The sequence below is a fragment of the Hippocampus bargibanti genome, linkage group LG09, assembly GCF_051943395.1.
Source record: "Hippocampus bargibanti isolate YZ-2025 linkage group LG09, ASM5194339v1, whole genome shotgun sequence".
NCBI lineage: Eukaryota > Metazoa > Chordata > Actinopteri > Syngnathiformes > Syngnathidae > Hippocampus > Hippocampus bargibanti.
The window spans coordinates 24876989-24898500 of record NC_142742.1 but is presented as its reverse complement, the minus strand read 5'-3'; the positions used below and the strand labels follow the sequence as shown (position 1 = coordinate 24898500).

The window sequence follows — 21512 nt, the reverse complement described above, 5'->3', positions numbered from 1 at the left end:
CGCCTCGCCGACGTGCTTTCAGATCAAACTGGTCAACATCAACGTTCCCGACATCATGGATGGAAAGCCGGCCATCATCCTGGGCCTGCTGTGGACCATCATCCTCCAGTATCACGTGAGAGCAAAACCACCCGAGGGGCCATCGGCGTCCGAGGGTCCGAGTCTTTGCATCCCTTTTGACAGATCGAGGAGCTGGCCGGCGGACTCTCCTTGAGCTCGCGTCAGGCGTCCACGGAGTCTCTGGCCAGCCTGGACTCTCGCTGGTCGTGGCGGAGCTCGGCCGGCGCCAGTCCCGTCTCGCGCGGAGGCCCGCCGCTGCACGCCCGCTTCAAGCTGTCGGCCAAGAAGGCGCTGATGCTGTGGGTCCGCGAGCGGTGTCGCAGGTGCGTACGGCGCCGCCCCCGCGCCGCCCCGCGAGGCTTGACGTCGGGTCTCTTTGCTTTCAGCGCGGGATGTTCGCTTCACGTGAAGGACTTCAAGGGCAGCTGGCGTAGCGGCGTGCTCTTCCTGGCCATCCTGTCGGCTCTCCGCCGCGACCTGGTGGACTTGTCCCGGGCGGCCAACAGAAGCAACAAGCAGAACCTGGACGAGGCCTTCCGACTGGCCGAGCGGGAGCTCCACATCCCGCGCCTTCTGGAGCCCGACGGTGAGAACGCCGCACCTTGACCTTGGATGACCTTGACTTAGTTGATGTCGAAACAGGTAAACGCCCACTTTTGAATAAGCGGACGAGTTGATTGGCCTTTGTGGAGAGAACAGATTCTAATTTGCAATGAAACAATCCCTTGGACGAAACAGGCCAATGTTGAGTCTATTTTCTGAATCCTTTGTCCCTACTGTCCAGACGTGGCGGGGCCAGACTCTGCTGATAGGTCCCTGCTCTCAGGTTGGGGGGAGCAGAGGACTATTCCCTGAGGCTACACTGATTACTTCTATTGACCTGACAGATTACTTCTATTGATTACGGGGTCTACGACTGGCGGCCTGATTGCCCCATTTGCCCTGGTATCACTTCATCAGCATAACTAAGCCCGTGTTGCCTAAGAAGTCTGTTGTGAGGTTCCTACAACAGACTTCTTCGATCGTTACCATCTCGGCTTAGTTATGAAGAAACCTTGTCATGGATGTCCGCGTCCTTGCATGAAATGTCAAAACGGGACGTGCATGTCATGTCTTGAAGCGTGAAATGTTCATCGCTTGGCGGTTTCTCGTCTCTCCGATGGCCACCCGTGACGATGCAGATGTGGACGTGCGGGAGCCGGACGAGAAGTCCATCATGACCTACGTGGCGCAGTTCCTGCGCTACTCGCAAGACGGGTTCGACTCCGAGGAAGACGCCGTGCAGGTCAGCCGCCACTGCGCTTTTCCGGCACGCTTTGCTAACCGCTTGCCGCCGTGGTCCAACCGTGGCTGGCGCAGTCAAGCCAAATCTTGCAGCCACGACACGCAACTCGTCGGACTTGCCAGACACGCCGTTCCGGTTTGCCCCAACAGCACCGTGGCTCGCGCTGTCGCTCTGCCGAATGTCACAACGTGATGTCGACACTCCCGAATGATTGGCAGTCCTGACGGGTAGATAGGTAGCCATTGTGGCTTGACAGAACCGCTAGCTTAAAATGTAATGTATTATTATTATTATTATTATTATTATTATTATTATTATTATTATTATTATTACTACAACAATATATTTGCTCATGCAGCTAGCTACAGATACAGTGTGCTAGCTATGGCCAGTATGTTCTTATCACCTAACAGCTAGTGGTCCTATGATTGACTAGTGACTAGCCAATCATGTTACTTCCGGGTTGAGTGAACGCTGGCACGTGTGGCTACCACTGCTCACCCACAGAAAAACTGATCCTGTGACTGCCAAGTGACCTTGAGAGCTTTGAAAGGCACTTAAAAATGAAATGTGTTATTATTATTATTATTATTATTATTATTATTATTATTATTATTATTATTATTATTATTATTATTATAAAATCCTACTGGACCCTCCGCACCCTGCCCACCACCTTTTCCAGCGATTCCCCTCAGGCAGACATTGAAACAGCTCCTTCCCCCGTCGCCAAGAACTAGATTAATTTAGATTATCCTTTGTGAGTGTCCTCCATACTTGTTTGTCATGTCAAAGTCAGCTCTATTGTCAAATATGCTAATATGCTAATATGCATGACATACAGCATCCAGCGTGCAAGGCACTTAGAAGGAGGCTAAAAAAGTCATTTCTGAATCTAAAGTGAGGCAGTGTAGTCATGCAAAAACAAAAAAAAAGGTTGAAGTGAGGTTTTGCAGAAAAAAAAAACAAAAAAATAGAGTTCAGGATGATAGTACAGTGTGTACTCAGAGTTCGGCGAGTGTGGCAGTGGGAAGGGGCAGGGGGGCAGGGCTGGGAGGGAGTTGAGTCTCCTGACTGTCTGGTGGCAGAAAGTGTCTATTTGATGACTGTGCTAGCTAGTGCAGCGTGTTCTAGCAAAGACAAATTCCTTGTGTGTTCTACACACTTGGTCAATAAAGTGCATTCTGATTGTGATCCTGAACGCTTGCGCACCAGGTTTTCCACTTTGAGACTTTCCACCTTGAGGTTTTCCACTTTGAGGTTTTCCACCTTGAGGTTTTCCACTTTTGAGTTTTTCTACTTTGAGGTTTTCCACTTTGAGGTTTTCCACTTTTGAGGTTTTCTACTTTGAGGTTTTCCACCTTGAGGGTTTCCACTTGTGCTTCACATCAAGCTGCAGCATTCGGCCCATCCCTCAGGTCTGAGTTGCTTCCTTTCTCCTCTTTGCTTTCTTCCTCCTTTCCTCCCCCAGAGCCAGTCCCTGCATCCTCCGAAAGCGGCGTCTCCCGTCAGCTTGCCCGTTCACTACACGCCTGCTATCTCCGCATCGCCGCTGCGGCAGGTATTTTTGCCACGGTTGACCCCAAAGAATCGCTTTGGGAAGTCCAAAGTTGGTTGTCTTTTTCTGTTCCCAGGTGAGCCCCGACCGCAAGGCGCAGGAAGTGTCCTGCTGGCTTCAGCAAGCGTACGAGGAGCTGCTGGAGGGCTGGGACTCCACCCGGGGCGAGACTTACTCGGAGCGCTATCACGTACGTTCACGTTATGGCCCATCGTCGGGACCGAGCCGCTTCGTCGGCACCGGTGTGGGCAAAATCTGACAAAATGATTGGGACGAGTGATGGGAATTGCGGCTCCTTTCAGAGAGCCGGTTCTTTTGGCTCGGCTCACTAAAAAGATCCGGCTCTCCCAAATGGCTCTTCGTTTTTTTTTTATTAATTAATTACCAAAAAGCATGTAAAATTGTGTGAAAAACCGATGTAAAAAATACACTATATCGAATATTTGTATTTATATGGCTTGATTTATATGTGCACCAGTGATGGGAATTCTGGCTCTTTTCAGAGAGCTGGTTCTTTTGGCTCATCTCACGAAAAAGATCCGGCTCTTTTGGCTCCCAAATGGCTCCTGTTTTTTTTTTGTTGTTGCTTAAATAAATTAACTACCTAAATCATGTAAAATTGTGTGAAAAACGAATTACTCGTGTAAAAAATACACTATATCAAATATTTTTATTCATATGGCTTGATTTATATGTGCACTAGTGATGAGAATCCGTCTCTTCTCAGAGAGTTGGTTCTTTTGGCTCGGCTCATTAAAAAGATCCGGCTCTTTTGGCTCCCAATTGGCTCCTCAGTTTTCTTGTTGCTTAAATTAATTAACGACCAAAAATCATGTAAAATTATGTGAAAAACGAATTACTCATGTAAAAAATACACTATTTAAAATATTTTTATTTATATGTGCACAGAGAGCATCCACTAGCTTTGACTCTCCCTGTGGTGACTTTTTTGGAGCCATTCTTGGACTCCAGCACGTTCATTGTCAGATATGATTCTGGTATGATTCTTTGACAAAGTCTTTTCAGAATCAGAATCAAAAGCCTTTAATAGCCCAACAATGGGGATATTTCCTGCTTGGAATCGCATCGCTTGGGTTGAGAGCATGAGTCTATTTTCTGAATCTTTTGTCATCTCCAATTGAAAATGGCTGAAAAGCCCTCCCCCTTCTTCTCACTGCTGCGCGTGTCTGTAATTCTGCCCTCCCACCTCTACCACAGATCTTGACCAATCACGTGCGGCTTTAACCGAAGACTGGGGGTGGGGAATAGAAGGGGAAAAAAATTGGCTCCCATTTCCGGTTCCTTGTTGGGAGCCGGCTCTCTTGGTTGCCTTTAGAGATCCGGCTCTAAGAACCGGCTCATTCGCGAATGACACATCACGAGTGTGTGTGTGTGTGTGTGTGTGTGTGTGTGTGTGTGTGTGTGTGTGTGTGTGTGTGTGTGTGTGTGTGTGTGTGTGTGTGTCAAGGTTTTCCAGACGTTTGTGGCGTCCTTCAACGAGCAGCGGCGTCCAATCGTGCCTCTGCTGGGCGCCATGAAACGAAGCTCCGGCCTGAGTGAGGAGCAGCGAGGCCTCAGGGAGGCTTGGGAGGCCCTCACGGAAAAGGTGGGCCCTCTGACCACGTTCCGGTTTGGGGTTTGGTTGGCCAATCGGGACGGCCGCAGCATCTGCTGCAAAGCGATCGGACGACGACGCGAAAATTGCACCCGTCGCATGCGTGCAACGGAATCGCGACCAAATGAAGGAAACGGACGCTTCGGGGGTCAAATGAAGCGGCCTGACCGCCTTTGACCTAACATGGCCGCCTTCTCCGACAGCTGCGCCAGTACCAAGTGGAGCTGGACCGGAGCCTGCCGTCCCCCCTGGACACGGTGGGGCGCTGGCTCCTCAACGCCGAAGGCCTTTTGGCCCAGGAGGAAGGAGACCCTCGGGACCACCGATGGGCCGCAGACCAAGCCAGGGACACACGGGAACAACTCAAGGTGAACTAAAAACATCAACAACTTTTTCATAAAAGCCCAAACTTGGGTCTCAAAGTGCCACAAAACTGCTAGCTGAAAAAAAAGCAAATAATAACAATAATAACAATAACAATAATCATCATCATCATCATCACAACAATAATTATAATAATAATAAATATGCTGAGGCTACACTGATTACTTCTATTGTCGTGACTGATTGCTTCTATTGTTATGCCTGATTATTTGGTCCACGACTGGCCTAATTGCCCCATTTGCCCTGGTATCACCTCATCAGCATAACTAAGCCTATGTGGTTTAAGAAGTCTGTTGTAAGAATGATCCAAATGAAACCTCGCCCCAACATGGCGATTTGGTGAAGGGTTTTGCTGTTTTTTGAAAATAGCTTCTTTTACTCCCCTTTCAAAGCATCTATTTTCTTTCACTAACATTTTAACCTCGATGTCGTCAAATGTGTGGTTGCTAGCTTTTAGGTGCATATGTACTACAGATTGAGGGCCACTAGTATTATCCCAGCGATGTTGATAAAGGCTGGACAGTACGGATATATATATATGTGCTGGTCCCAAGCCCGGATAAATACAGAGGGTTGTGTCAGGAAGGGCATCCAACGTAATAAAAAATTCCAAAACAAATATGTGAATCAAACCTCTGCATCCCATACCGGATCGGTCGAGGCCCGGGTTAACAACGGCCGCCATTGGTACTGTTGACCTTCAGGGTGCCGATGAAAAATGGACGACTGTTGGTCGAAGAAGGAGAGGAGGGAGGAGGGAGGAGGGAGGTGTGCCCGGAGGAAAAGAGAGAGATGGAACGCCAAGAGTATACAACGAAGAGGAGGAACTTTGAATGTAGGAACAATGACAGGGAAAGGGAGAGAGCTGGTTGACATGATGCAGAGAAGGAAGGCAGACATACTGTGTGTCCAGGAGACCAGGTGGAAAGGGAGCAAGGCGAGAAGCTTAGGGTCAGGGTTGAAGTTGTTCTATCGTGGTGAAGACAGAAAGAGAAATGGAGTTGGGGTCATCTTAAAAGAGGAGTTTGTTAGGAATGTCTTACAAGTAAAAAGAGTATCAGATAGAATGATGAGTCTGAAGCTAGAAATTGGAGGCATCAGTGATGTTCAATGTTCTTTGTGGGTATGCCCCACAAGTAGGATGCGAGCTGGCGGAGAAGGAGACATTTTGGTCGGACTTTGAGGAAGTCATACAGAACATCCTGAGAAGTCAGAGGGTTGTCATTGGTGGAGACTTCAATGGACATGTTGGCGCAGGAAACAAAGATGAGGAGGAGGTGATGGGCAGGTTTGGACTCCAGATGAGGAACGCTGAAGGACAGATGGTGGTTGACTTTGCTAAGAGAATGGAAATGGCTATTGTGAATACTTTCTTTCAGAAGAGACAGGAACATAGAGTGACCTATAAAAGTGGAGGTAGAAGTACACAGGTAGACTACATTTTGTGTCAACGGCGCCATCTAAAGGAAATCAGTGACTGCAAAGTAGTGGTTGGTGAGAGTGTAGCCAGACAGCGTAGGTTGGTGGTGTGTAGGAGGACGCCGGCAGTGAGGAAGATGAAGAAACCAAAGGCTGAAGTGAGGACAAAATGGTGGAAGTTGAAAAAGGAAGTGTCGCATGACATTTAGGAAGGAGGTACGACAAGCACTGGGTGGGCAAGAGGTCCTTCCAGATGACTGGCAAACTACAGCGAACATAATCAGAGACACGGGTCGGAAAGTACTTGGTGGATCGAGTGGAAGAAAGGTAGATAAGGAGACTTGGTGGTGGAACGGGGAGGTGCAGGAGTGTATACAGAGAAAGAGGTTAGCAAAGAAGAAGTGGGACACTGTGAGGACGGACGAGAGTAGACGGCAGTACAAAGAGATGCGGCGCACGGTTAAAGTCAAGGTGGCAAAGGCCAGCAGTATGGCTTCATGCCAAAAAAAAGAGTACGACAGATGCAGTGTTTGCTTTAAGAATGCTGATAGAGAAGTACAGAGAAGGTCAGAAGGAATTGCATTGCGTCTTTGTAGATCTGGAGAAAGCGTACGACAGGGTGCCCAGAGAAGAGCTTTGGCATTGCATGAGGAAGTCTGGAGTGACGGAAAAGTATGTCAGAGCGGCGCAAGACATGTATCAGGACTGTAAGACAGTTGTGAGATGCGCTGTCTGTGTGACGGAGGAATTCAAGGTGAAGGTGAGACTAATCTCTGAGCCCCTTCTTGTTTGCTATGGTGATGGACAGGCTGACAGACGATGTTAGACAAGAATCTCCTTGGACCGTGATGTTTGCAGATGACATTGTGATCTGTAGCGAGAACAGGGAACAGGTGGCGGAGAAACTAGAGGTGTGGAGATATGCCCTGGAAAGGAGAGGAATGAAGATCAGTCGCAGCAAGACGGAATAGATGTGTGTGAATGAGAGGGATCCAAGTGCAAGAGTGATGCTACAGGGAGAAGAGATAAAGAAGGTGGAGGATTTGAAGTACTTGGGGTCAACTGCGGAAAAGAGGTGAAGAAGCGTGTCCAGGCAGGCTGGAGCGGCTGGAGAAAAATGTCAGGTGTGATGTGTGATAGGAGGGTTTCAGCTAGGATGAAAGGAAAAGTGTATAAAACCGTGGTCAGACCAGCCATGATGTTTGGACTGGAGACAGTGCCACTGAAGAAAACACAGGAAGCAGAGCTGGAGGTAACAGAGCTGAAGATGTTGAGGTTTTCTTTGGGAGTGACCAGGTTGGATGGGATCAGGAAGGAGTACATTAGAGGGACAACTCATATTAGAGGCTTTGGAGAGAAAGTCAGACTGATGGTTTGGACCAGATGTCCAGAGGAGAGAGCGTGACTATATCGGGAGAAGGATGCTGGGTCTTGAACTGCCAGGCAGGAGACCGAGAGGAAGACCGAACAGGAGGTTTATGGATGTGGTCCAAGAGGACATGAAGGTAGCTGGTGTGAGAGAAGAGGATGCACAAAACCGGGATAGATGGAGGACATTGATTCGCTGTGGCGACCCCTGAGGGGAAAAGCCGAAAGGAAAAGAAGAAGATAACTGCCACAGTTTCAGTGCAGATGAAACAGACACACTTCCCCTTGAATTCCTTGAAGAAATATTCACTCTCCCCCCTTGTCTGAAATTTTCTGCACTGACTTTCTACCTTTCGCTTCTTTGGTTCTGCCATGTTTAGTAACGGGTAAATTTCTTCTGGGATTGGCCTTTTTGGTGTAGCAACTGCCTTGATCAACAGTAGCTCCCCCTGGTGTTAAAATTTAGAAGTGCGGGCAAAATTTGAAGTGCGGGCCATATTCCATTCTGTTTATAAAATTTCTTGCGGGCCAATTAAAATGGTCTGCGGGCCGTAGTTTGGACACCACTGATATATATATATATATATATATATATATATATACAGTAAAGTCTCGTTATCGGATATCGGATATATCGATAGTCCCGGTTATATCGATACTATTTCTATGCACGCACAGAGAAAATTACATGCAAACAGGGTCGGATATATCGATAGTCCCGGTTATATCGATATTTTTCGGACTCCCTTGAATATCGATATAACGAGACTTTACTGTATATATATATATATATATATATATATATATATATATATATATATATATATATATATATATATATATATATATATATAAAACTATCAGCAAATTTTAGTTCGCTGACAAAGCCTTTTGGATAAGAAGCGAAACGTCTGACACTTTCAAAGAAACACAGATGATGGCTGAAGAAACCTCATCGATAGGTGGAGGAGGAGGCATGATGCAAAGATAGCAAAGGGCTGTCATTTCATAAACAAGAGTCTGAAAGGTTTTTTTCTGAAAAGGGAATAGGGGCGGTTTAAAACATTTAAAACAAAAAAGCTAAACCAAGGAACAAAGACCACAGAGTCTGACGACAACTCCCGTTTCGTTTGGATCTTTGAGACAAGTGGATCACGTTTGTGAGGCCAGAAGATGAGACTGTGGTACTCTGCGTTCATTCAGGTGCTCCTTGAGGAGATGCCCCAGCAGGCGGAGTCCTTCCAGGCCTTCCCAAACCAAGACGAATACGGAAACGTGCCGGTTCCCGTGGAGAAGATGGAAGACCTCAAGAGAAGGTGAGCACGATTGTCGCCGTCGGCAACCAAGGACCGGCTTGAACTTTGGCTTGGCCGTCATCACTGAGCCGAGATCTCCCCGGCCAGGTTGACGGCGGTGAGAGTAAGCGCCAAGTACCACGGCATCAAGCTGGAGTACCGCCAGCACCGCCAGGCGCTTCTGGATTTCCTGCGCCGGCTCAGGAGCAAAGTGCTGTTGTGGAAGAGGCCTTACCTTTCGCCGGAGGCGCTCAGGCTTTCGCTGCACGAGTGGCATGTGCGTTGTCGCCCGTTGACACGGAGTCCGCATCCCAGATCAGAACCAAGTCGCGGGTTTCAGACGAGTTGCTAGTGACCCGCTCTGGAAGCCGAGTTGTGGAACTGTGGGAGAAACGTCGATGGCGGTTCTTGACGCCTTTATCCCGCAGGAGCTGGTCACCAATCAGGAACTTCCTTCTTTACTGGACTCCGCACTGGGCGAGTTCAAGCAGGTTTCGGAGAACTACTTGGGCAAGTCTGCTCTGGGTGAGACGGCCGCTTTGAGAAACTGGAGGGGTCCTTCCCGGCGGCTCATGCGACGGGTCCTTCTACTGCCTTTTCAGCCGCAGACTACCAGCGCGTTCGTCAAGAAGCGACGCAGGTCCAGGAGGACGTTGCGGCCGTATTGGCCGAAGTCCGCTCGGCCGAGGACACTCTGGGACGGGTTCTGACCGCCTGGGACTCCTACGGCGACGGCGTGAGCTCCATGCAGGCGTGGCTGGAGCAGTTCTCGGCCGGACGGGACTGCGGCTCCCAAGACAGGGTATTTGCCTCTGACGAAATACGCTTCATCCCCGGCAGTCGCAGTCTCCCCTCGTCCGAACTGCTTCCAACCTTATTGCCCCGCCTGCTTTGAATACTCAGGCCACGTCGCAGAGCGTGACCGAGTGGGCGTCCCGCCTTGCTCACCTGAACCAGGTGGCCAACTTCCTGATGGAGTCGACGCATCCGCAAACCAGAGGCACCCTGGAGCACCAGCTGCTCAAACTCAACAGCGATTGGGCCCAGTTCGTCCACAGGAACACCCTGGTAGGTTATTACTTCAAGGAACTGCCCGTCCTTCAAGGAACCGCCCGTCCAGTTCCTAGTCCATTTCCTTCAAGCCTGCCTGTCGAAGAAGAATCCAAGAAGCGGCTTGAGAAACTCGGTCCCGCCATAAGCGGGCCTTCACAAATGGAAGTGCTTTCTTCAGCTCCACCTGTTTGAAAGTTGCTGTGAGCCAACTGCTACACTGTTGCTGTGTTTTGCAGGATTGGGCGACAGACTGCAACACTTCCACGCAGACGGGACCGGCGCAACTTCAGGCTCTGGTCAAAGAGGCCACGCTTCTCTTCCAAGAGCCCGTCCAGACAACTTCAGGTCCTTTACGCATCTACAGGAAGAGAATCCAGGTAGGAGAAGGTGATACACTCCCGATACTCGCCTTCAGCGAAGCCCCACTAACTCTATTTGTAGTCCGACAAATTGCAATATTGACAGATCGGGGCGATTTAGCCTCCCATTGTATGTCGAAATAATCTGTAGCGCACAAGATGGGTAATACAGTGACACCTTGGTTTACGAACCCCTTGGCTAAGCAACTTTTCGGTTTACGAACGTTAAATTCACGAGAATTTAATCTCTCAATACGAACTATTTTTCGGGATACACACGGAGCGCCACAATGAGTGACAGCCGACTTTTTCTTTGTCCTCTATTCCCCGCCCGCAGTCTTCGGTTAAAGCCGCACATGATTTGTCAAGAACGCAGCAGTGACTTGGGTTACAGAAACACAGAGCTGCAAATAAATAGACAGGCAGACGACAAAGAAAGAGTGAGAAAATTGGTAAAAAACATGGAAAAATGGATAGAAAACAGGCAAAAAGCTATCAATCCAGCTAAACAGAACACAATTGATGAGGAACTAGGTAAAATGATCGCAGAGAAAGCACGGCAACTTTACTCGGATATCGTCAAGGGGCAACCTGGAAGTTTGTCATCCATTGATGATTTCAAGGCTAGCCACGGATGGTTCCAGAACCTTTAGCGTCGTACAGGGATTCATAGTGTCCTTCGTCATGGTGAGCCAGCCAGTTCTGACGATAAAGCTGTCACAGATTACAAGAAATTATTCCTCAAGATGGTGGAAGACGAAGGCTACCTTCTTCATCAAGTGTTTAATGGTGATGAAAGCGGCCACTCCATTCCATCAAGCCATCAACGACCATCACAAAGGTCAATCAAACCACGTTATTATACAGTGCAGTTTATTTCTTTAATTATAATACCATCGCACATTTATTATAGATAAAATAAGGTCTATTTGGTGTAGTTTTAAGGCTTATTTGGTAGGAAATTATGTGTTATGGGACCAGGGAACAGATTACTCAAAGTCAGCTTTATTGTCAAATATGCTAATATGCATGACATACAGCACAGATGAAATTACTGTCCTCTCAATGACCATCACAAAGGTAAATAACACCACTTTATTATAAAGTAGTTTATTTCTTTCATTATAATACCATAGCACATTTATTATAAATAAAATAGGGTATATTTGTGTGGTTTTAAGGCTCAGAAAATTAGAAAGTAGAAAATGATGTTTTATGGGGACCTGGGAACGGATTATTCTCATTTTAATGGTTTCCACTGGGAAATTGATGTTTGATACACACCTTTCGTCTGACACACTCTGTCTAGGAACCAATTAAATTTGTATGCCAAGGTATCACTGTATTCACAATGCACACAGACACACGAAACAAAATATTTTTTCTTGCGTTCGACCAGTCGATGGTGCTCGCGTGCAGATAAAAGTCCAACTTCCCATTGAAAACACGTTGAGGGGCTTCAACAACGAGCATCGTTTCTAATAATAATAATAATAATAATAATCCATTTCATTCCTAATCGCCTTTCAAAATTTACAAGGCCACTTTACAGTCACAGGATAATGTTTTTCTGTGCGTGAGCAGTGGCTGCCACATGCACCAGTGTTCACTCAACCCCAAAGTAACTTAAATACAGTGGGACCTCGGTTTACGAACCCCTTATTCTCATTTTAATGGTTTCCTTTGGGAAATTATTTTTTGGGATACACACTTTTCGCCTTACACACTCTGTCTGGGAAGCAATTAAGTTCGTAAGCCAAGGTCCCACTGTAGATAGAAAGCTAGGTAGTTAGCTAATGGATGGCTAATACAGAGGTAATTGATAGCCAGATGGCCAACAGCTAGCCAGCTCGACATCTTACAGCCAGCCAGACAGCTAATAGATAGCTAGCTAGATAGCTAATATGTTTTCCTGTGGGTGTGCAGCGGCAGCCACACGCGGTAGCGTTCACTCAACCCGGAAGTAACTCAAAAAGATAGAAAGCTAGCTAATAGATAGCTAGACAGCTAATAGCTAGCCAACTAGGTAGCTAACATGGTTTACTGTGGGTGAGCGGCGGCAGCCACACGCGCCAGCGTTCACTCAACCCCGAAGTAACTCAAATAGATAGAAAGCTAGCTCTCTAGCTAATGGATAGCTAATAAATAGGTAATAGCCAAATAGCCAACAGCTAGCCAGCTAGACAGCTTACAGCCAGCCAGCTAGACAGCTAATAGCTACCCAGCTAGCGAATGGTATTTGCTCTTGGCGCCACGACTCAATCCCGACCGCTTGGCAACATGGCAACAGCACAGTCGTCATGTTATTCCGAAACCTGGACTGCTGAAGTTGCCCTCAAATGTTTATCCTGTGTCCTCCAGTTACTCCTGAGGAAGATAAAGGAATTGGACATGGAGGTTCTCCATTCTGCTCCCGAAAGTTCTGCGGATCAGTTAGAGCAACGCAAGTTGGCTTTGGCTGAAGTACGTCAAGACAGTGTCAGCCTGACTTCAAGACGGCCCACAAGATCTTTGCTGATACTCACAATATCTCAGATAATAAGCTCGCCACGGCAACTTTGAGGACATGCCTGTGATCGTCCCTGTTTTAACCAGGTGAAAAAGACTCTGGGTGAGGCAGACCAGGCGTGCGCAGACTTGCAGTGCGGTCTTTCGGGTCTTGACAGTCGCCTGGCCGAGCTTCTGCACTGGGAGACGGAGGCGCGAGAGATGTACCCACTACTGAAGGACAGTGAGGGACAGCGCCCGGAAGGCCAGGATCCCAGAGCTCGGGTGAGAAGGATGACTGAGCGGGAGTCTCGTACTTTGTGGCAGGACACCCACGCCACACGCTTGAGAACCATTGGACTTCGCCCTTTCCTGCAGGAGCTGATCTCTCGTGGCCTTCAGCTGGAGGGTCAGCTGGTGACAGAGGAGCAGGATCTTCAGGCGCTGATTTTGAGACATCAGAAGAGTTTGCCACTTCAATACATACAGACCCCCATCGTGCAGGACCGCGTGCGAGCGGCTCTGGCGCAGTCACAGGCCAGTAGTATTTTTCTGGCCCTCTGTTTTTGTATTTGAAATGTAGAGCACCTTAAAAAATGGGCACTGGAGATAACCTAAATGATTGCGCTTTTGTATGACAACAGGAGGCGGTTGGGATGCTGAGCAGCTTGGGAGCAAGAAGAGAAAGAAGCAGCAGTCCCACGGGCGAGCCTCCATCCAAGGACTTTATTCCAGCCAAAAGCAGACCTCATCGACCAAGACGGTTGGAGGCATCGGCGCCAACCCAGGAGTTTCCATCATCTCCGACTGACTTGGATCCATGTCAAGAAACATTTGTGGCAAATGCCGGCGTTCAGGAACACGGAGGAGAATGCGCCAGTTTGCCTCCTCATAGCTCTGTGCAGGAAATTCCAGAAGCAGAAGGTCAGACTCAGTCCCGGATGGGGACGGGTGAGCAACAGCAGACTATGGAGGGCGCATTGATGCTCCAGCGAGAGCCAAAGTCTCAGTGGCCTCAAGTTGAGGTGCAAGAAAAAGGCAAGCAAAATAAAAACCAGAGGGACGAACATCGAGAAGGGGAGGAGCAGATGTCAGTCGCAAAGAAACATCAAGGGTGGCCAAAATCTGCAGTAAGACTTGAAGCTGTTGAACTAAAACTCCCTCGTGAAACTGAGACACGTGAACTGACTGCATCGGTAAAGAGATCTCTCTGCCCGCAAGAGCTCCAAAGCAAAAAGGCCCGTGCCGCAAAGAATCGCCCCTGGCTCCGCCAAATTCAAAGTCCAAACAAAGATCCAGTGGAGGCTGTACAAACACAGACAGACGAGGAGGTCACTGGATATATTCTACAAGTTCCCTTACAAACGGAAAGCCCCGGCGCCAAGCCCAAATTCAAGGACGATTGCGCTGAGCAAGCAACAGAACGGAAAGGAGGGCAGCAAATTCGCCATCATCTGAAAGACTACCAGACACAAGCGCAACCACTTGTTATGGTACAACATGAGGAAAACGCACGGAAAAAACCCAGAGCAGAAGATCTGCCTCTTGAGCAAAGTGGACCGCCAGCCCACATCCTGGTTCGCTCACAGAACCAGCTCACGCCTCCTGCACACGGGCAAGTTGTAGCTCAAGAGCCAACGTGGGCTCAAGTCAGGCCTTTATCACCCATGCGGGACACAATTCAGGCACCCGTGGCGTCCCATAGTAAACTTTTTGGTCCTCCGCAGTCATTGCCAGTCTCCCGTCAGCCACCAGCACTCTCCCAGAGTGGCACGTGGCAACAGGCGACATCGCAGATGACAAGTCTTGCTCAGCCAAGGACGCCTGAACATAGAGTCCCCACACATCTTCACCCTCAAGCAGCTCCACCTCAAAGCACTCCTGCGTCCACGCCGCAGGCTCAAACACAATCCCAGGTACAGACTCTAACCCCAAAGGTCGCTCAGCAAACAGCTTGGTCTCAATCCAAAGTAGAAACCGTCGCAGCAGGTCCGGCCCAGTCTCAATGGTACAGACAGCCGATGGGCCAGATTCAAAGCTTGGCTCAACCAAAGACGCCTCTTTTCATGCACGCTATGCCACCATTATCCACCCAAACTCTCTGGGAACCACCACCTCACGCCCAACCAAAAAATGAGCCGGGTGACCAGCAACCCTTGCCTGCAGGTCAATTTGTAGTCCAACCTCAAGTAGATCCAGCAACACTCCAGTATTCCCCACAATGCCAGCCGGCTGTCCAATCCCCAGGCCTTATCGGACCAGGTCAATTGCATACATGGCACCAAGTTGGAAGCTCATCCACCACGTCGTTGCCACGTCAAGCATCAGCACAAGCCCAGACTCAGCCCCCTTTGCAGCAGTGGCCGTCTGTGCGAGAACCACAAAATCAGCATGCGATTCAGCAAAGGCTTTGCATTCCCCAAGCATTCACTCAGCCAATGCTACAAGTTCCTCATGCTCCACAAAGGGTGCTGAGTGGTCAGCCACAAAGGCCACAAATGGGGCACTGTGCCGGCCCTCAGACTCAGATGCAACTGCACTCTCACACCCAAATCCAGGCCTTCCCATTGTCGCAATTATGGCCTCAGAGTCAGCAGCCTCAGAGTCAGCAGCCCCAGCTCCAAACCCACCCCCCAGCTCTGATGCCGCCACAAGAAGGTCGTGGTGAGCAAGAGATGGGGACGCGGGCGGCAAATCTTGTGGAAAGCCACCCTTTTTTGTGGGCTCACCAGGGTCTGCCTGGTGAGCATCAGCCTAACATCTATGCTCAGATACCTCAGCAATTGAACCAAGCCATACTTCCATGTCCCACCCACCTTCAACGTCAACCTGATCTGAGAGCGCTACCTCAACCACGGGTCAATGTGCAGCCGCAGGTTCAGCTGAGCCAGTTTAAGCCTCAGCTACAGCATCCACCTCCACAATTTGGACAAAACCAGCCGAAGGCTCCTTCACCCGGACCAGCCCCACCCAAGATATTGTCTTCTGCCCAATCAAATAATCACTCGCTACTGCAAAAGACACCAAAATCACAGTTTTCAGAGCAACTTCAAATTGAACATTGCACACAAACTGAGACTCAATCTCTGCCACTTTATCAGCCTGAAGCCCAAGGAGCACATCAATCCAAGTTTCAGTCACCAAACAAACCCAAGGTTTTGACCCCGCCACAGTACATGCCTGAACAGTCAACAGCTCAGCCATCCCCCCTAACCAAGACTCCATTATTACCACAGCATCAACCTGAATTCCAGTTAACTCCTCAGCCCGGGATTCTGATCCCGACCCAAGGCAACACTTTATCTGTGTCAACGCCTTCACTCCAACTCCCGTCGCCTCAAAGGGCTATGCAGCAACCAATCAGTCCCTCAACTTTGTCACTTTTGCAATTCCGACCACAGATTCAAACAGAACTTCACGCCCAAAGCTCAGCAAATGTGACTCTCGACACCACCTTTCCTCCGCAGTCTGAACCTCCGAATCAATATCTGTCCGAATTCAAACCAAACGACAGTGTGGCCATTCTCAAGTCATCTGTCTGTGTGTTGGCTCAATCTCAGGCAGAGTCTCCAGACCACTGCACGGCACCTTTGCAAGCGTATTCCGAGGCCTATGACGAGGCCCAGGCTTTGGCCCGAAAAGGCTTTGAGGAGGCTAAACACTGCCTCCAGGAACATATCCTGGCGGCCATTCGTGATGAATGTCTACCACCTGAGCAAGCATCAGTGACAAATGTGAGTGGATTTACGGCCATCACGGTGGCATTGTACATGTGTGTGTGCGTGGACGTGTGTGTGTACATGTGAGTGTGTGTTATTTCGTTAGCGGTGATGTTTGTTTGGGGTAGACACGCTATGCCGACAAAAATGGAACCTGGAATGAGATCTTAAATGACCAAAGACTCTGACTCCTGTGTAGACCTTGTTGACTCTGGATCCAGAGTTGCTGCAGAAATTCCTGAGAGCAGCCAAAGGCCTGGAGACCTTCTGTACACCTCCGCAGCTTGGAGACATGGAGTTGTTTACACAGTCTGTCACGTCTCAGTGGAAGGTAGTATTTTTTTTTCATTTTGTTGAACTGATTTGAAGCAAACCCTGAAAAGACCTGAGATGTGTTTAGTCCTCTATCAATGTCTGCCAGGCTTGCTTCTCACCGGAGGGCAACTTGGCCCAAGCAGTCGAGGCTTTAAAAGAGCTTTGTGACATGCTGAGTCCAGAGGATGCTCACTGCCTGGCCCACACCCAACTGAGGGAGAGTGACAGTCATCTGGCTGCCATTCAGGGCCTCATTAGTGGAGACCAAGAAGCACCGCTACATGATGCAAGGTGAGCGGTGACGCATCTCCATTTGTTCTTCAAAGTCAAAGTCAGCTTTATTGTCAAATATGCTAATATGCATGACATACAGCACAGATTGGATTGGATTGGATATGCCTTTATTAGTCTCACAGTGGAAAAATTCACATTTCATGAGATGAAATGACTGTTCTCTCTGACCTAGTGTGCAAGGCACTTAGAACGTGGCAAAAAAGACAGACAATTAACAACAGACAATACATGCCATTTGTGAATGTAAAGTGAGGTAGTGTCGTATGTAAAGTGAGGTCGTGCTGTATGTAAAGTGAGGTCGTGCCGTATGTAAAGTGAGGTTGTGCTGTACGTAAAGTGAGCTCGTGTCGTATGTAAAGTGAGGTCGTGCCGTATGTAAAGTGAGGTCAATCCGTATGTAAAGTGAGGTTGTGCCGTATGTAAAGTGAGGTAGTGTTGTATGTAAAGTGAGGTAGTGTCATATGTAAAGTGAGGTAGTGCCATATGTAAAGTGAGGTAGTGTCGTATATAAAGCGAGGTAGTGTCATATATAAAGTGAGGTAGTGTCATATTTAAAGTGAGGTAGTGTCGTATGTAAAGTGAGGTAGTGTCGTATGTAAAGTGAGGTAGCGTCGTCTGTAAAGTGAGGTAGTGACGTATGTAAAGTGAGGTAGTGTCGTATGTAAAGTGAGGTAGTGTCGTATGTAAAGTGAGGTAGCGTCGTCTGTAAAGTGAGGTAGTGACGTATGTAAAGTGAGGTAGTGTCGTATGTAAAGTGATGTAGTGACATTGGTAAAGTGAGGCAGTGTCGTATGTAAAGTGAGGTAGTGTCCTATGTAAAGTGAGGTAGTGTCGTATGTAAAGTGATGTAGTGACATTGGTAAAGTGAGGCAGTGTCGTATGTAAAGTGAGGTAGTGTCGTATGTAAAGTGAGGTAGTGTCGTATGTAAAGTGAGGTAGTGTCGTATGTAAAGTGAGGTAGTGTCGTATGTAAAGTGATGTAGTGACATTGGTAAAGTGAGGCAGTGTCGTATGTAAAGTGAGGTAGTGTCGTATGTAAAGTGAGGTAGTGTTGTATGTAAAGTGAGGTAGTGTCATATGTAAAGTGAGGTAGTGCCATATGTAAAGTGAGGTAGTGTCGTATATAAAGCGAGGTAGTGTCATATATAAAGTGAGGTAGTGTCATATTTAAAGTGAGGTAGTGTCGTATGTAAAGTGAGGTAGTGTCGTATGTAAAGTGAGGTAGTGTTGTATGTAAAGTGAGGTAGTGTCATATGTAAAGTGAGGTAGTGCCATATGTAAAGTGAGGTAGTGTCGTATATAAAGCGAGGTAGTGTCATATATAAAGTGAGGTAGTGTCATATTTAAAGTGAGGTAGTGTCGTATGTAAAGTGAGGTAGTGTCGTATGTAAAGTGAGGTAGCGTCGTCTGTAAAGTGAGGTAGTGTCGTATGTAAAGTGAGGTAGTGTCGTATGTAAAGTGAGGTAGTGTCGTATGTAAAGTGAGGTAGTGTCATATGTAAAGTGAGGTAGTGTCGGATGTAAAGTGAGGTAGTGTCGTATGTAAAGTGATGTAGTGACATTGGTAAAGTGAGGCAGTGTCGTATGTAAAGTGAGGTAGTGTCCTATGTAAAGTGAGGTAGTGTCGTATGTAAAGTGATGTAGTGACATTGGTAAAGTGAGGCAGTGTCGTATGTAAAGTGAGGTAGTGTCGTATGTAAAGTGAGGTAGTGTCGTATGTAAAGTGAGGTAGTGTCGTATGTAAAGTGAGGTAGTGTCGTATGTAAAGTGATGTAGTGACATTGGTAAAGTGAGGCAGTGTCGTATGTAAAGTGAGGTAGTGTCGTATGTAAAGTGAGGTCGTGTCGTATGTAAAGTGATGTAGTGACATTGGTAAAGTGAGGCAGTGTCGTATGTAAAGTGAGGTAGTGTCGTATGTAAAGTGAGGTAGTGTCGTATGTAAAGTGAGGTAGTGTCGTATGTAAAGTGAGGTAGTGTCGTATGTAAAGTGATGTAGTGACATTGGTAAAGTGAGGCAGTGTCGTATGTAAAGTGAGGTAGTGTCGTATGTAAAGTGAGGTAGTGTTGTATGTAAAGTGAGGTAGTGTCATATGTAAAGTGAGGTAGTGCCATATGTAAAGTGAGGTAGTGTCGTATATAAAGCGAGGTAGTGTCATATATAAAGTGAGGTAGTGTCATATTTAAAGTGAGGTAGTGTCGTATGTAAAGTGAGGTAGTGTCGTATGTAAAGTGAGGTAGTGTTGTATGTAAAGTGAGGTAGTGTCATATGTAAAGTGAGGTAGTGCCATATGTAAAGTGAGGTAGTGTCGTATATAAAGCGAGGTAGTGTCATATATAAAGTGAGGTAGTGTCATATTTAAAGTGAGGTAGTGTCGTATGTAAAGTGAGGTAGTGTCGTATGTAAAGTGAGGTAGCGTCGTCTGTAAAGTGAGGTAGTGTCGTATGTAAAGTGAGGTAGTGTCGTATGTAAAGTGAGGTAGTGTCGTATGTAAAGTGAGGTAGTGTCATATGTAAAGTGAGGTAGTGTCGGATGTAAAGTGAGGTAGTGTCGTATGTAAAGTGATGTAGTGACATTGGTAAAGTGAGGCAGTGTCGTATGTAAAGTGAGGTAGTGTCCTATGTAAAGTGAGGTAGTGTCGTATGTAAAGTGATGTAGTGACATTGGTAAAGTGAGGCAGTGTCGTATGTAAAGTGAGGTAGTGTCGTATGTAAAGTGAGGTAGTGTCGTATGTAAAGTGAGGTAGTGTCGTATGTAAAGTGAGGTAGTGTCGTATGTAAAGTGATGTAGTGACATTGGTAAAGTGAGGCAGTGTCGTATGTAAAGTGAGGTAGTGTCGTATGTAAAGTGAGGTCGTGTCGTATGTAAAGTGATGTAGTGACATTGGTAAAGTGAGGCAGTGTCGTATGTAAAGTGAGGTAGTGCCGTATGTAAAGTGAGGTAGTGTAGTAATGCAAAAACAAAAAAAAAGGTTGACGTGAAAAAAATAGCATTCAGGATGATAATACAGCGTGGAGCATGTAGTCAGAGTTGGGTGAGTGTGGCAGTGGGCAGGGGCAGGGAGGGGGCAGGGCTGGGAGGGAGTTGAGTCTCCTGACTGCCTGGTGGCAGAAAGTGTCCTTGAGCCTGCTGGTCTTGGCTCGGAGACTCCGCAGTCTCCTGCCCGATGGCAGCAGGCTGAAGAGGCTGTGGGAGTTTTCCACCTCCTCCTCTGCAAGGAGGAAGACCCAATTGGATCTCACTGTCTGGAGTCTGCCATGATCGATGTGGACTTGATTTTCACCATCTGATCTGGACAAGATCTTTGTGAAGAAGCGCCTACACCGAGTCGCTCGCTCCTATCTATCTATCTATCTATCTATCTATCTATCTATCTATCTATCTATCTATCTATCTATCTATCTATCTATCTATCTATCTATCTATCTATCTATCTATCTATCTATCTATCTATCTATCTATCAGCTATCCAGCTATTAGCTGTCTATTAGCTAGCTAGCTATCTTCTATCTATTTGAGTTTTTTAGCTATCTATTTATCTAGCTATTAGCTATTTGCTATCTATCTAGCTATTAGCTGTCTATTAGCTAGCTAGCTTGCTATCTATTTGAGTTACTTCCGGGTTGAGTGAACGCTGGCGCGTGTGGCTGCCGCTGCTTACCCACAGAAAAATTTCATCCTCTGACTGTAAAGTGACCTTGGGAGTTTTTAAAGGCGCTTAGAAATGAAATGGATTATTCTTATTCTTCTATTTGGGGAGAATTTTTTTTCATTTCTCCCCGAGACCAAAGATCAGGCCATGCCATGTCATTCATCAATATTTGTCAAGTGTGGGCATGTGAAGCCCCTTGGCACTTTTTTGGTGACTAAGGGCGATAGAAATACTGTCAATGAGACTTGACTTGATATCATGGGGTCACTCCGTCCTCAGAAAATCTGCACACAATACAGGTAACATCCGAGTTACGACCGGCGCGAGTTACGACCGGCGCGAGTTACACCCACCGGTACTTACGACCACGCCGCCAGACCTTTCTTACTACAATTTTGGCCAGCCAGCATGTCACACAGTCGCACTGCAATCTACTGCGTGACTACACTCAATACAGTAGTTATGCAGTGCAGATACCGTTTCCTGTAGTACTGTACACTTCTTTTTTCCTTCGGCGTCCGCCTGAGTTAGCAGGGAGAGCAGGGGAAGTAGAACATTTATAAATGAACTGTACAGTAAACAGTTTTGTATACATAACAGGTACAGTTAGACAGTCATAAAAATTGATAAGATGAAATAAAAAATGATAAAA

The 21512-nt window shown here is 47.4% G+C and overlaps 1 protein-coding gene across 1 annotated transcript in view; it reads left to right on the top strand.

Moving 5' to 3' along the window:
- Positions 1–21512, top strand: part of syne2b (spectrin repeat containing, nuclear envelope 2b) — an 80242-nt gene that overhangs the window by 10005 nt on the left and 48725 nt on the right. Inside the window, 20 exon segments of the mRNA XM_089005287.1 lie at positions 23–115; positions 184–383; positions 447–646; positions 1242–1345; positions 2817–2906; positions 2980–3093; positions 4372–4509; positions 4722–4886; positions 8893–9005; positions 9093–9261; positions 9413–9509; positions 9587–9786; positions 9888–10052; positions 10274–10414; positions 12758–12859; positions 12992–13168; positions 13262–13420; positions 13528–16617; positions 16802–16933; positions 17024–17208. Coding sequence (XP_088861413.1) covers positions 23–115; positions 184–383; positions 447–646; positions 1242–1345; positions 2817–2906; positions 2980–3093; positions 4372–4509; positions 4722–4886; positions 8893–9005; positions 9093–9261; positions 9413–9509; positions 9587–9786; positions 9888–10052; positions 10274–10414; positions 12758–12859; positions 12992–13168; positions 13262–13420; positions 13528–16617; positions 16802–16933; positions 17024–17208 — 5834 coding nt within the window.